We start from the raw sequence: 16825 nt of genomic DNA on the forward strand, positions 1-16825 counted from the left end.
ACCTCTTTATTATATAGGATAATATTTCAATGTATAAATATACCACAGCTTTTTTAATCCACTCATCTACTGATGAGCACTTCCAGATCTTAGCTATTGTAAATAATGCTGCTATGACCATAGGGGTGCATATATTCTTTCTGACTGGTGTTTCAGGATTCTTGGGGTATATTCCAAGAAGTGGGATAACTGGGTCAAATGGCAGTTCCATTTTTAAATTTTTGAGGAAACTCCACACTGTTTTTCATAGTGGTTGCACTAGTCTGCATTCCCACCAGCAGTGCACAAGGGTTCCTTTTTCTCCACATCCTCAGCAGCACTTGTTGTTTGTTGATTTATTGATGGTAGCCATCCTGGCAGGTGTGAGGTGGTACTTCATTGTTTTAATTTGCATCTCTCTGATGATTAGTGACGTTGAGCATTTTTTCATATCTCTCTTGGCCATTTGTATGTCCGTTTTGGAGAAGTGTCTATTTAGGTCTAATGTGCATTTTTTATTTGGGTTATTTATATGAATACTGTATATATTTTTTCAGTTAACCCCTTATCAGATGTATCATTGGCAAATATGTTCTCCCAGTGAGCTCCCTTTTCATTTTGATTCTGGTTTCTTTTACTGTGCAGACACTTTTTACTTTGATGTAGTCCCATTAGTTGATTTTTTTGTTTGTTTGTTTCGCTTGTCCTAAGCCAGTGATGGGCAACCTTTTGAGCTTGGTGTGTCAAACTTCGCCAAAAAACTGAGCATAACTCGGGTAGTGTGTCACTTTGAGGAAAAAACATTATTTTGCAAATGTTTCATCCTCGGCATGCGGCCGCCTCAGCAGCCAAGTGTCATCAGAAATGGCTACATGTGTCAGTGCTGACACGCGTGTCATAGGTTCGCCATCACTGTCCTAGGCATTGTGTCAGTAAAAATTCTGCTAAGCGAAATAAGCCAGTCAGAGAAAGACAAATATCATATGATCTCACTTATATGTGGAATCTGATAGAACAAAATAAACTGATGAACAAAATAGATCCTGAGACATGGAAGCATGCAACAGATTGACAATTCTTAGAGGGAAGGTAGGGAGGGGGGGTTAACCAAAGAACTTATATGCATAACCCATGGACACAGATACTAGTGCAGTGAAGGCCTGGGGAGAGGGCTGGAGTGACAAGGAGGGAGTCAATGGCGGGAGGGGACAAGGGGGATATCTATAATACTTTCAACAATAAAGATAATTTAAAGAAAAAGAAAAGGACCTCCAAAAATAATGCCCAAATTTTTGTCTGAATTTGAGGCCAAAATTTTCAGTTTACTTCCAGAAGTTATCTGGAGGTACCTGCTAGCACCTTGCACTCACATGTCCAAAAGGAAACTCATTATCTTCTCCAACATTTATCCCCCATCAAACTCAATATTATTTTTAAGTTTTCCATATTTTCTCTTTCTCCAGTCATAGGCCCCAAGGACCTCAAATGTGTCTGACTCACTCACTCCTTCATTTCCTGTCTGTTCCCTCATCCCATTGATTCAGCTTGAGAAATATCCTCAGCTCTACCTTCTCCATTTCACTGCGACTTCTAAAAATACTGTTTACGAATTAAAGCAGGTGCTGTGTTATTCAGTCATAGCAAAGCTTTGACTATTGCAGTTAGCCTATTTATTTAAAACAGTTTCACAGCAGGAGAGAGGCTATAAATATTTTTAACATAAATTGACTTGCAGTTAGAGAAATTGAATTCTAGTCTGTAATAAAAATGGCTAATTTTCATTTCTCTGGTTTGTATTAGAATAACGTAAATATGAATCATTTAAATGCTCTACTATACCTCACTTTTGTTTTTACTCATATAGTTGCCTTTGTACTGCCCTTCTTTCTGTCAGGTATGCTGTTCGCTCCCCAGTCCCTGCAGTGCTCCCTCCTGCCTGTCAGGTCATCACTCACCAGGAAGCCTCACATCCCCATGGTTCTTGTAGATCCCTCCCATGTCTGTCACACTTCCTGCTCCTTTTGAGCAGAACACATTTGTTAACTCTTGGTGTCCGGCTATCCTTAGTGCTTAGTAGCCCTGGTATATATTAGGTGTTCAGTAAACATGTGCGGAATGAATATTCCAAAAGTATTTTTAACATTTGGAAAAATCCTGTCATTATATCTCTTCACCTTACACACTGGATTATGTTAAGGCTCTGTTTGTACTTTCAATTAGAATTTCCCTTAGAAATGTTGTTATATATCATGTCCTTTAGAAAAGGACATAGTAATCAAGTACACTATAGAAGATTTATTTAATTTATAATGTATCTAACACAGTGCTTGAAACATAATAAGCAGGCATTCATAAACTTCCTAAAGCACTATGGCGTTCATTTATGAATTTATTTCTCCACATTTTTATATCACCTAGCAATTTACCATGTGCTTTTATTTCTATTACCTCATGTGATCCTCTTATTAACACTAGACAGGTATAGTCTCTGTTACACATATGAGAAATGATTATGATACTAGGCTGGTGTCACACAGTTAGTTGAGAGCTCAGACTAGAATTAGCGGGTGTTCTTAGGTATTGTATTCTTTCCATTATGCGTGTGGTCGTGAAGGCCAAGAAAAGCCATCAGCTCTGGAGGCAAGAGCAGAGATAGAGGTTCAGGTGGAAAGTAATGGACAGGCCAGAGGATTTTTGGGGAGAGTCACAGGCAGTTGTCTTTAGCTGAATAATGGGTTGTGATGTTGGAAGTAAGAGATAAGATTAGAAGAGCAATTAGAATCAGTGTCAGGAGCAAGTGAAAGAGATGGGACTTTATATTGTGGGAAGTGAGAAATATTAAAAATGTGTGACTGGGTGATTGAAGATTATAACTCTCCTTTAGGACTTATCAGTACTGTATGAGATGCATTAGAATTAGGGATAAACTGGAAGCAGTGTGACTCTAGGCAACTCATGTGATATTTCAGTTAAAAAATAATTCAGTTCTTGACCACCAACACACAAAGTGTACTCAGAAAAAGGAGCAATGGATCAATTCATGAGATACTTGGGAATGTGCATTAACAACTGAATGGATGTCTGCGACAGGGAAAAGGAAGAAACAAAGCTGTGTGTGGTTTACAAGGTGGTGGGATGGGCCCCTACTATGTCTCTGCCCCATCTTCATCTATGACCTTCATTCTCCTGCACAATTACATTGCATTACATTCCCCCCCAGCTGACTATATTGTGCCACATTTGTTAGTATAGCCAATATGTCTTAATGAAGACTTTCTATAATACTAGCCTTGTAGTAGGCATTAAAAGTAAGTGAACAGCACAATCCCTGCTCAGGAACTCATCATCTGGGGGTAGAAACTGTTAAGTAAACAAAATTTTAAAAGATCTATTGTTCTGTGTACCTCATGCCTTAAGGACATAGAGGGACACCCAGTTCAGCCTGTATAGGTCAGGAAAGGACTCACAGTTATCCGTCTTGAAGGAGAAGAATGAGAGAGCTTGATGAAGAAAGTGAGAAGTATGCTCTGTGTAGAGAGGACAGCATATTCAAAGGAGTAAACTAGGGAGCATGGAACTGTGTTGTAAGCTGTTGGTGAGCCTGAAAGTGTCAGCATCTGTATCCTAAGAGCAGTGGGATTCCCCTGCCTGTCCATAATGTAATTATCATACTCAGATATCTCAACATTGGTACAGTTTAATTTTTTAATATCGAGTGCACTGTAAAATTTCTCCAGTTATCTTAATAATGTCATTATAACCTTTTTGCTTTTCAAGAGCTCATCAAAGATTGTGTGATACATTTACTTGTCATGTCTCTTTAATCTTTAATCTAGAACAGTGCCCTAACCTTTTTTTTTTTTCTTTTTTCTCTTGGCCATTCATGATATTGATGATTTTTAAGAACCAATGTGATTTCAGTTATGTGGAATATAAAGAACAAAATAAACGAACAAAAAAATTGTAACAGACTCAGACACAGACACTGGACTGGTGGTTGCCAGAGGGGAGGAGGGTTGGGGAATTGGGTAAAAGAAGTGAAGGAATTAAGAAGTACAAATTGGTAGTTACAGAATAGTCATGGGATGTAAAGTACAGCATAGCAGTATAGTCAGTAATCTATACTAATAAAAGCCTAGGTGGCATCTCGCTCTCACGTCATCACAAGATGGCCACACCATGTAGTCACAAGATGGCCGCCGACATGTTGTCACAAGATGGCAGGCAGGGGAGGGCAGTTGGGGGTGATCGGGCCAGCAGGGGAGGGCAGTTGGGGGCGATCAGGCCGGCAGGGGAGCAGTTAGGTGTCAATCAGGCTGGCAGGTGAGCGGGTAGGAGGTGATCAGGCTGAAAGGGGAGTGGTTAGGGGGTGATCAGGTAGGCAGGCAGGCAGGCAAGCAGTTAGAAGATAGCAGTCCCAGATTGTAAGAGGGATGTCCGACTGCCAGTTTAAGCCCCATCCTGCAGGAATGGGGCCTAAACCAGAAGTTGGACATCTCCTGAGGGGTCCCAGATTGGAGAGGGTGCAGGCTGAGCTGAGGGACACCCCTCCAGTGCATGAATTTCGTGCACTGGGCCTCTAGTCTATATAATAAAAGCCTAAGCGACCATTACAGCGGAACATCCAGAACTACGGGTCACTATGATTCGCACTGACCACCAGGGGGCAGACGCTCAATGCAGGAGCTCCCCCCTGGTGGTCAGTGCATTCCCACAGGGGGAGCACCACTCAACCAGTAGCCAGGCTCACAGCTGGTGAGCGCAGCGGAGGTGGTGGGCAGTGTGACTAAGCCATCAGTTAGACATCCCCCGAGGAGTTCCAGACTGCGAGGGCACAGGCCTGGCTGAGGGGTCACCCCCCCACACACACACACACCCTGTGCACAAATTTCGTGCACTGGGCCTCTAGCGTTGTTATAACTATGTATGTTGCCAGGAGGGTATCGGAAATGTTGAGGAGAACATTTTGTAAGGTGTTCTAACCATTATGCTGTATGTTTGAAACCATTACAAAATAATACTGAAAGTAAGCTGTAATTGAAAAAAATAAGTAAATTGAAAATGTTAAAAAATAAAAGAGCTTAGGTCAGGTATTTCACAGAATGTTTCTCACTTGGGATTTGTCTGATTGTTTCTTCCCATTTAGATTCAGGTTAAGTACAATTGTGCAAACTATTACATATGTTATATTGTGTCTGCCTCAGTGCATCACTTCAGAAGGCAGTTGTCAGCATGTACCATTGTTGTGATGTCAGATTTGATTATTTGGGTAAGGTGATATCTACCAGATTTCTCCATATCCTATTCCCCCTCAGCCTTATAGAGATTGGGGTTTTGTTGTTGTTGCTTTAAATTTTTCCTTTATTGATTTTTAGAGAGAGAGAGGAAGGGAGAAGGATAGAGAGATAGAATGAGAGAAACTTCATGCATCGGCTGCCTCCTCCTTGCCCCCTACTGGGGATCAAGTGACCTGGAATTGAGCTGGTGACCTCTTAGTTCCAGGATTGATGCTCAACCGCTGAGCCATACCTGCTGGGCCAGATTGGTTTTTGTAATCATTGATGATTTCTGGCAGAATCTGTTCTTACTGTGAGCTGTAATGTAGTGACTTTCCTATTTCGCTCATATCTGTCTCCCTTGTATTAATGGAACTCAGCCCTCTTTATATCGTTGACATCTACTAGTTCCCAGTCTTCTTTAAGGGAGAGCTTTCTCTTGCTCCATGTTTATTTTTTATTATTTTAGTATCAATATAGATGCATTCTTCTGTTCTTCTTTCCAGTGTGTAACAATCCATTATTACTTATCCAGTGTTCAAATTGTCCTGTATTTGTCTAATTCTGTCTGGCTCCTCTGTCCTTGAGCACTTTCTTATTTTCTGGCACAACAATATGTTCCTGACTCATTTCACAATATCTTGTTCTCAGCCCTAAAATCAGCCCTTTTCCTAAGTATTCTGGTTCCTGTTAGCGAGTAATGATACTTAGACACCAAGTTCCAAGGGGTAGGTGTGCATGTTGCTAGTGCATTATCATTACTACTGGGCTCTTTGGGGCCACAAAGTGAGGAAAACTATTTATTAAAACCTTGAGCATATATGGTACATTTAAGTCTAATCCACCACTTGATAGCTCTTCCTCTCCTTCTACCATTTTATATCTGAATTCCTTTCCCTTAGTGAGCACCCCTGTTGCCACCAACATTTGTACCCATCTGTACCACCTTACCATATACACATAAGATTTTCAGAATGACTATATCAATGCCACTACCAATATAAAACTTACTAAGGAAAATTTAAATTTTCTTTGTAGTTCTTTTTTCCCCTTAAAATGTATGCCATTTATCTCGTTTGTTTTTTAGATTTTTTAAAATGTTTCCTTTTACTAATGAAATATATTCAAAACCTTAAATAGTTGACATTACCTATAGTTCTTTCTAGGAAACATATACTTGAGTTTGAGTATAAATATTAAAAAATAGGTAGGTAGTTACTAATTGAAGTGTTTGAACTATTTAATGTGTTTTAATTAAAATAGCCATAAAGCCACTTGAGAATTAAATTTGCATGTAAATTAATAATCTCCAAATGCTCTATTTATCACCCACTTTTTTATTACACCTACAAGGTTTAGTACTTTTCTAAGAATATGAATTAGAACCAGATGGAAAAGCAGCCAATGCACATTTATATATCTGTTTATAAACTGTGTTTTATTTGTATTCTGTATTCATTTGTCATCTCATCTGTCCTCTATCAAGAGATTGCATCTCAAAAAAAGAAAAGAAATTAAAATTCCAGAGGAAAATAGTTTTCTATTACTTTAGACATAACTATGTACCAGCCATACACCTTCATAGAAAACTAGAGGCCCGGTGCACAAAATTCATGCACGGGGGGGGGGGTGTCCCTCAGCCCAGCCTGCACCCTCTCCAATCTGGGACCCCTCAAGGGATTTCCGACTGCCCATTTAGGCCCGATCCCGGGCAGGGGAGGGCAGTTAGGGGTGGATCGGGCCTAGTCACCCTTAACTGCCCTCCCCTGCAGGCTTGATCCCCCCCAACTGCCCATCCCTGCAGGCTTGATCACCCCCAACTGCCCTCCCTTGCTGGCCTGGTCTCTCCCAGCTGCCCTCCCCTGCTGGCCATCTTGTGGCGGCCATCTTGTGTCCACATGGGGGCAGCCATCTTGTGTCTTGGAGTGATGGTCAATTTGCATATTACTCTTTTATTAGATAGGATGCCTGCAAGTAAATTCTAAGGCACCAAAAGAGTTGGTGTTTCTTTGTATTTCAGTTGGGCAAGTAGTATTGTTGAAGCTTTTTTTCTGCTTTCCTTAAATATTATTTAACATAGATAACTAGAAGTAGCTATGGTTTCAAGAAAATCTGATATTAGTAGAGAGAAATGGCCCTACAATTGCATCATTAATCATATACAGGATATCAACTTAAACTAATCATAATGTGGTTCAAAAAACAAATCCTCCATTTGGTTTTTGAAATCCTCCATTTGTTTTTTAGATTTTGAAATCCTCCATTTGTTTTTTATTATAGAAGACAGACTTTTCATACATTCTGTAAAAATTTATAGTGATTGTTGTATGTCACCTAAAGTTAGGGGATGATTATCCTCTGATATTAACAATCAGTTGTTGGAGTCATGTTCTCAAAAGTTAGCGTGAAAATACAATTTTGTGCAATAGGTTTAGACAGAATATCAATAACACCAACAAAAGCACTCCCACACCTGGTCGATTTTAGAACTAAAGCTGCTGCTTTGAAAATAACCCATTTCTACAAGGGAAATGTTATTTATGATAACCCAAGACACAGATATGATGAGAACCACATTCTCTAAAGTTATCATGTCACTGGCCTATAAAAGCAGTGCTCTGAAGTGAATCAATGGAACTCGGTCCTCGTAGTGGACAGTAGCACAGCACTAATGAGACAGATTTCATTAAAAGCTATTTGATTTATGAGAGAAGTAAAGTCCTATCATATTTTGAAATTGCTGGCTTAGTCCTAGCATCTGATCTTATTTCCCCTACCATCACCATCATGGTTTCTGTGTATTCTTGACATTGCTATGGTAACCCCTGCATCTCTTCTCACAGAGGGTGATGAGACAGGAGTGATGGATAGTCTGCTGGAGGCCTTGCAGTCGGGGGCTGCCTTCCGCGATCGAAGAAAAAGGACACCGAAGCCAAAAGGTGAACGTTATTCTTGTTTCATGTTACTTTCTAGGGAACTACCACAAAGAACAACCCTTTTATAGTTTTTAATTCTTTTAAAGTCATGTGTCAAGAATGTAGTGCCGTGGGCAACCATTCCTCAGAAGTTTCATAAGTTTTCTTAATCCTTCCCTTGCGATGACAAATGTCAGAGAGAAAAGCATTCCAGTTGGCCGGTGTCAGTAGCACATTACAAATCAATGCACTGAACTAGGAAATCCTGATTAGTGTGACAAGTCTCAGCTGAAGAACCATATGTACTTCATCCCAGTGGAGTTCACAGTAGCATAATTAAATGGGAAGTAAAAGTCATAACATTATTGCTTTGCTTCTAGATATACTTAAACTTGGAAAATATACTGTTACACTTCTTGAGATGAACAGACCTCTATATTAAACTTCTTTTATATTTTTGTTTTAACAGATATTCGGCAGAGTCTCAGTCCCATGTCTCAGAGGCCTGTTCTGAAAGTTTGTAACCATGGTAATAAACAGTATTCATAAATTGCACATTCTTCTTATCTACTTTTATCCCATTGATCTGTGATTTCAGTAGACTGCTGTGAAGTTCTCAAGTTTCAATATAACTATAATAGTAAAAACGTGTGGATCTACACATTTGTTATAAGATTGTATACTCAGATTCTGCCGCCTGACAGTATTGCCTGAGCTAGTGTCTAGAGTTCTTCTTTCAGGTCTTGAGTGAATTTTTTTATTATTTGAAATTACCTCACACATTTCTGATCAGTGTTGTCCAGTGTACTCTTTCAAAAGCATTGTGCTTTCATATTACTATTTTAAGTAGTGGATTTACTATACATGGAGATGCAATTTGAAATGTTGAATTGTTACCTATTTTACTCTATGACATTTGCCAGTACAGTTTGAAATACTGTGACCCGCATTTTGACAAAATCATTAATGCAGATGAGCTTCATGTGATATTATTATGGATGGATGTGCTAGAATCACTGAAAAGAAGGTGAGTTAACTTAGTCTCTGGTATTTATGAGATTGAATCCTTTCAGAAATCTCTGCCCAACTACTGCACACCAGTCTCAAGGTGCCGGTTTGTGTTGATTGGATTTTATTTACTTTATTTCCCTTTTTTCTCACTGTTAAGTATTATGGGGTTCTGCTTACCTTCCTTAGTCAAAACATAATTCACCCATTGTGATTGCCATTTCCTTAGGGTGAGAGTGTCACCAACTTCACCAGATTTCTAAATGGAAAATACTTGACAGATTGCATTCAAGGGTGCTTTGGGGTACAGATGAGTTAAGTAGTTAAGTTTTAGCACTAATGTGTGATGCATGAGTAGAGAAACGTGTCAAATTTTTAACCCTTTGCACTCGCTTGCTTTTTTCTCGAATCCTTTATTCTAATGCTAACCTTGTCGAGTCACACTCGACATCCCAGTGCAAAATTAAGAGAGTCTAAAGTAATAATGAGGTAAGTAAGTAAAAGACATGGTTATAATGATCTACTGCTCAAGGTAAAGAACATATAATAGATGCTTAATAAAGAAGAGGAAAGGTGAAACCCTGCAGCAAAATTTTATATAGATCTTTTGACATTTTTCATCAGTAAGTTTTTGTTGTTGTTTTGCCTTCTCCTGCTCTAATAGTAAAAAAGAATTGTAAGAGATCAGATAAATTTGTTGTGGATCATTAATTCCTTATTGGGTTTACAGTTTGGAATTATTGTGACATTCGAAATAATGGCAAACAGTGTAGAGGACAGTGTTTCCCTGGACTTCATAGATGATGTGTTTCATAGATGAGTACATGGAAACTCAGGCTAAAAACTTCTCAAAACTACACAGCTAGTTATTGACACAACTATGGCTATGGTGCAGTTATGATTTCCATCGCATTTTTCTTTTGATTATATATAGATACTTTGATTATTTTTCTATTAGTAGTAAAATAAAATAAACAATGCAGCCCACATTGTAAGTCATTAAAGCACCATAGGCAACACAATGGTCATAATCTATACTAATAAAAGGGTAATATGCTAATTAGACTTGGAGACCGGACATCTTCCGGATATCTGACAGTTAGGGGGCGACCAGGCCGGCAGGGGAGCAGTTGCGGGGGCGATCAGGCAGGCAGGCAGGCAGGCAAGCGAGCTGTTAGGAGCCAGCAGTCCCGGATTGCGAGAGGGATGTCCCGGGCCTCTAGTATGATTATAATGGCATATCTGTACCCCTGCAATGCTTAATTTTAAATAAATATTTTAGGTGTAATGTAGGGGGAAATTATTTAAGATAAATTTGTGCCCTGGCCTCAGGGACCCAGTCCTTCTGTGACTGTCATGCTAGGAAAGTGTCCAGGCTCCTGTAAATTACATATAAATTGTGATGTTTCAATCCATTTTGTAAAAGCAGATAAGCATTGCATTTCCATCTTTACTAAACCTGATATGTACTATCTGAGGTCCTAGGCTATTGTAATATTAAGCTAGTAGGTTATAGAGCCAGCCAAAGGAGATATAACACAAATATCAAATTCTCTGTTGTAATATAAATGTAGTGGGTTGACATGTTTTTGAAACTTAATTTTTTATTTACATTTCTGCTGTGTTTTCACTTCACATTTTTAAGCAAGTGAGAACAAAATCCAAATGACCAAATTAATCTTTTAAGAACAGTATTTATAAAGATAGATTTATTTCAATGGATATTAAAAAATGAAGAATACGATAAGGAAGGACTATTACAACAAGGATCATGATTATTTTTACAAAAAGATGACATTTCAAGCCTATTTGTAATCTTTCTATTTCTGAAAATTACTTATTTTCATTGAAAACTGAATTGTGTGATTGAAATGTAACACATAACCTCTTTTACTTTTTAATTTGTTTTCATATACTTAAACAAAACTAGTGTCTGATACTTATACTTTCTACAAATATACAGTAGTTGATAGTATGTTGTAAACTGATATTAAGAGATTTATAACATTTTCTGCAGGGTTATTACATGCCAAGCACTATGCTGATTGTTTCATACACATCCCATTTAATCTTTTCAGTACTCCTACCAAATAGTCACTGCTTTAGTCTCCATTTTATAGTTGAAAATAACCAAGGATTAAACAGGTTTGATATTTTGCTTAAGGTCCTGCAGTCAAATTTCAGCCCTGGGCCTGTCTAGTTTTTAATCTCTCTGCTGTGTTGTGCTCTGAATGTAGCTGTTCAAATCTATACCTGTTGTCCCCATCTGTGTATATTTTTTTCTCATGATAGAAGGTTGAACTATTGATAAACCTCTCTGAGGTTTCGGCCTCTGGTGTGTCTAGTCTCTTATTCACAGATTGAACCACTATGTCGTACTCTTTTCCTCTTCTGAGGCTGGATTACAAGGTATACCACCTTCTGGAATTATGACCACTTTTTATTCCGTCAATAAACTCTATATTCAAGCATCTATATTAATTAAAAGAAATGCATACTCTGTTAGAAAGATCATAGATGATTTAATATATATATATACACACACACACACACATATATATATATATACACACACAGATATACACACACACACACACAGAGATATGTGTGTGTGTGTGTGTTTGTGTGTGTGTGTGGCATATTTATTTTACAATTAGAAAATCCTGGCAAAGTATCCTCTGAGACCTTGGTATATATATATGTATTTTGACAAAAGATGGCCTCAAGCATTCTAACTTCTGTCAACTTCAGAAGCACAGAATGTACACACTGAGTAACCCAGCCCTTGTGCTGTGCTCCAAACCTCTAGCAAAAATACTATGGTTAAAGCCTTTACCTGTTTTATCTTTCGTTTTACCTGTTAATGTCTGGGCAGAAATTAAGTGTTTGGTATTTTTCCTTGCTAAATCTTCATTCATTAACTTAGCAAATTTATTAAACACTTGCTAGGCATTTAAGATATAGAGATACCATCTAAGAATTCACCATCCAGTGGGAAGATAGATGTATAATAATTCTCATACCTGTATATTTGCTTAATGCTGAGTTAGGGGTAACACACAGAGTGAGGGCGAGTATCAAGACGTCTGGAAGACCCGTTCAGACCTGGCTTCTAGAAGGACCTGAAATCCAAGCTGAGTTTTGAGAAATCAGTAGAAATAAGGCCAAAAACCCGAGGACAAGGGTGAGCCAAGAAAGCAGCCACACGTACGCACTTTCTCAAGAGGTCCTTTCCTTTACAGGGCCATTCTGGTCCCTGTAAAACCATGTGCTCTTATTCTCACATATTATTAGATAACATAATAATAACACTCATATTAGCACCCTAGTCTTTCCCATTTTACAATATTCATTTCCCTAAAAATGTTCTTATTCAATGTCTGTCACATTACTCATGAGCTCCTTCAGGGAGCACGCAAGGCAATGAAGGAGGGTGTCTGTCTGGTCTACGGCTGTGACCCCAGTACTTAGCTGGGCTAATGCCTGATACATGGATGTTTACTAAGAATGTACTGAATGAACAGACATTTTTTGGTTTAGGCTTGAATTGGACAATTAATATATATTGAGCAAAATCAGATCTCTCAATATCACCCAAATACTTAGGATTAATATGCAATTGCTGAAGCTTAGGCTGTGGACACAATTAATCCCACTCATCTCCCTAAAATGGTATCTGAAGGAGGTCCTTGATCATCACTGGTCTAGGCTTCAAAAGGTTGTTAGATCAAATGTGGAAGGTGTGGTTTAATCTTGATTGGATTATTCACTCCTGAGAAATGGAGGGTTACTTATGAGTTAAGTTTTTTCACCTTGCTTGATTAAGCAACATTTAACAACAATAAATAAAACAAAAGAAAGCATCTGCTAATGAGCACAGGGCATTATCTCATTTCCTTACTCAATACAGTGCATTCTAGACTTAAAGATTTTTCTATAGTCTGTAGAAAATAATAAAACTCCCTTTTAAGTCAAGATAATCTAAGTATTAATGCATTTTTATAAAGTTCATAGCTTATTTGGGTATTGCTGAATCAACTGGCCTAATTGAAAATAAAGGACCAGATGGGAGAAGTATATCAAGAGTCTGATGCCAGACCAAGAATGTGAACTGTAGAGGTTTCTGAGCAAGGAAATGACAGGTCTGCTCTGACCAGTGTGGCTCAGTTGGTTGGTCGTCATCCCCTGCATGGAAAGGTTTCTGGCTCCATTTTCAGTCAGGGCACATGCCCGGGTAGTGGGCTTGACCCCCAGTAGGGGGCATGGAGGAGGCAGCTGATAATGTTTTGTTCTCACATCAATCTTTTCTCTCTGTTCTCTCCTCCTCCTCCTCCTCCTCCTCCTCCTCCTCTCCCTTCTTGTCTCTCTAAAAATCAATAAAGTATCTTAAAAAAGAAAATGGCAGGTCTGAGCAGTTTGTATGGAACTGAAGTGACAACCTTATGAGAGGAAAGACCTGAAAAGACTATAGCTACCTTGATGCTGACATGGGTTGGCTACAAGAGATCAGGAAAGAGTCAAAGAGTGTTTTACGGATTGAGGAAGGAAGCCATGTCTAGAGCTCTGGACTGAGACCCTCATAGAGAGTTGCTAAGGTTGCATAAGCAAATGAGTTATCTAAAGGAAAATCTTCAGACTTAGAGAATGGTAAATGAAAGGCTAAAACCTTAGGATTGAACCCAAGTGAATGATGAAGTGAGTGAGAGGCAGAAAATGATGAAGAAATGAAGGGAGATTTTATAATAATGGAGCCTACATTATGGTTGAAAGAAGACTTGCAAGGAATTGATTTTTCTCATTCTTTTTCTTTTGTTGTTTGTTTCTTTCTTTCTCTGTACAACTCAGTGGTATACCACTGAGCGACTAGTGTTCCTCTCTTCTACTCTCTTCAAGACATCTCTTCCCCTGTGCACTAGACAGACTGCAAACATCTGTGACAAAGAGGTCTCACCTCATGCTGCTTCTCCCTGAATCTGATTACATCCTTGTTAGATGGTTTCTTTTTATTAAGTAGTACAGTGGAATATTTTTTCTCAGTGAGATGGATATAGAGTAATCAGAAAAAAATCTATAAACTATATGCAATTAAAATCCCTAATGATAAAACTGTTTAACTGCAATAAAATAAGATAAAACATAATCAAAATTTTAGGCAAACAAGTATTACGCATTTTTAGTGAATAACCATAACCTAAACAAAATCTTGCTATATTATCTTTACATTAAATCAATTCTTAATAGCCTTAATTTGGATCTGATTATCTATTTTTACTCTCCCACTTATACATGGAGCTTTGAGAGATTTTTATAGAAATAAGATTGTATTGCTTCCAGGCACAGCTGCTCTACCACTCTAAGATTTGAAGTCAGAATTAGATGTGAAGCTAGTTAGATATTTTTGAATTAGCTTATTTCTCCACAAAATAACTCTGAGAGGCACACACAAAAAGGGCTTTGTTGTTAATGTATCAAAACTTCACACATAAACCTCCCTTCCCTAAAGCATTCAGTCATGGGTTCCTTATTTCTTGACCTACCTTTTCCCCAAACAGCAAGAATTTGTCTTAAGGCAGAATTATGAAATTTGTAAGGTTTTCAATCATGTCTGCCTTAAGGCTTCTTTGAAAACAGTGACCACAATGTGAATCCAGTTTTTGGCTAGAAAACCTTATCTATCAAAGTAGTAAATATTGACAACCACCATTGCCATTTCTTTAAACTGTATCCTATTTTAAAGTAGACAGAGCATAGGAATAATATAGTAAAATTATATGATAATTTTTACTGTGAGTAATTGGCTTATTTTTTTGAGAATATTTTTTGTTCTCTTTCTGATAAACTTATGCCTGCCAAGTAACCTAAGAAAGGGAGTTATTAAAATACTAATTGTTTTTGGCACCCTTATACTTGGGCTTTCAAGCAGAATCAAATGCTACCTGTAACTGTCAAAAGACTTAAATATTTTTAAGGAGACTTTTCTGAGCCAGGAATGTAAAGCAGTTTGGTTGATTTTACATTTTATTCAAACATCAGTCTCTCCTATTTACTGTGTAGTCAAGCAAAAGGAAGAAAGTACTCAGCGGGGCTCCTGCCTAGGTAATGATGCCCAGTGGGTAGAAGGGAAAGGCCTGGCCAATTTATACTCAGGTCAGGACAACCTTTTGGCTTAGTCACATTATCATACAGACTCTTAAGCATGAACAGATTAGAAAATTCTCAAGTACTGAGGACTTCAAGTTGTTTTAAAAGGATATTTATGCAAGAAATAGCAAATGCCTTTTACTTAATGAGCATTCGAAAATCTATGCTGAAGGCTGGGACCAAATTGAGTGAAAAGGAGATAAAGAACTATTATGTAAGGAAAGTAATGTCCTCCACTTCCCTGAAATAGTTGTTACGAGTAATATGTCTCTTGTTCTACTTGTCTATAGTGAACTAATTATTATGATCTTTTAAAATTTTTGGCTCATTCTAAATTTCTCCCTTTGCTTGAAGAGGGCAAATAAAGTAAAAGTCTGAGGTACTTCGTAGATTCTGCGACAAAGGGCAGTTGGCTCGTCCAAATGTAGCCATAGTGCTTAGTTTGGCAGAAGGCAGACAGAGTGAGCTGTAGAGCACCCACCAAGCAGAGTCAGCCCATTTTTAGAGGCTATTTCATATTTTAAAATAGTTAATCCGGAAACAGTGCATCCTCTGTTGGCACACCTTGTGATGTGTGTTTGAGCAATGAGTGTGTTACACGTGAGGAAGGTGCATGGAAGGGTAGGTGACCCTGATGTAGCTGGTGTTTTTTCCAGTGTGCGCCAACTATGTCAGGTGACAGATCTGTTTCCATAAAACAACACTTGGTGCTAAACTCATTTCCAAGGTGCCATTAGATTTATTTTTATATTTTTACTTTATTTGCCCTCACTAAAGGTCAGTTTGGAGTAGCCACAGATACAGAAACTATTTTTTAAGGTTGTTGTCAGTATTAAAAATTTTTGCAAAGTGCCTGACTGGCACATAATAGTTACTTTAAAAACACCAGAGGTAGTAATTATTCACTGGCAATTTTTGAAAGCATAAGACTAGCCAGATGGTTGAATCCTGTTGATAGTAGCCTTGAGTGATCTGGCCAAGCATTCTGACCTTGAAAACAGTGTGGAGTCACTTCGGGCTTTTGCATTTGGTTTGACTACTGGACTTACTAATAGGGTGACCCTAGCAAGTTATTTCACCTTTGAATTTCCTTTTCCTCAGCTGTAAAAAAAGAAATTACACTATGTGCTTCATAGACTATTTGTAAGATTAAATGAAAATATGTAAGAGTATGCTACTAAAATACCTAGAATTGAGTAGATATTCAATAAATTCAATATATATTAGTTTTTCCTCATTCTTTTTCCTTTTCCACCATCCTTACATGGTGCATTTGTCAATAGAAAATTAATATAAATTCTCCAACAAAGTCACAGTGGTAGGCAGAATGGGTGCGGTAATGAGAGAGGTTGAAATTGATTTTCTTATGTTGAATGTTCTCTATACTGCACTTAAAGTGCATTAAGTGGCATGAACTAATTTAGAATAAAAAATATGAAAAATTAAAATACTGTAGATGTTTTTGGTTTTAAAATACAATAATAAAGATTTTTATCCCCCTTTCAC

The 16825-nt window shown here is 38.0% G+C and overlaps 1 protein-coding gene across 3 annotated transcripts in view; it reads left to right on the top strand.

The window, feature by feature from the left end:
* Positions 1 to 16825, top strand: part of DIAPH3 (diaphanous related formin 3) — a 551015-nt gene that overhangs the window by 433418 nt on the left and 100772 nt on the right. For all 3 annotated transcript variants that reach the window (XM_079778831.1, XM_079778832.1, XM_079778833.1), the window contains 2 exons: positions 8099 to 8194; positions 8640 to 8699. In XM_079778831.1, the coding sequence (XP_079634957.1) occupies positions 8099 to 8194; positions 8640 to 8699 (156 nt within the window). The remainder of the gene's footprint in view (positions 1 to 8098; positions 8195 to 8639; positions 8700 to 16825) is intronic.

Source organism: Cnephaeus nilssonii (genome assembly GCF_951640355.1).
Source record: "Cnephaeus nilssonii genome assembly, chromosome: 8".
In the NCBI taxonomy this organism is placed as follows: domain Eukaryota; kingdom Metazoa; phylum Chordata; class Mammalia; order Chiroptera; family Vespertilionidae; genus Cnephaeus; species Cnephaeus nilssonii.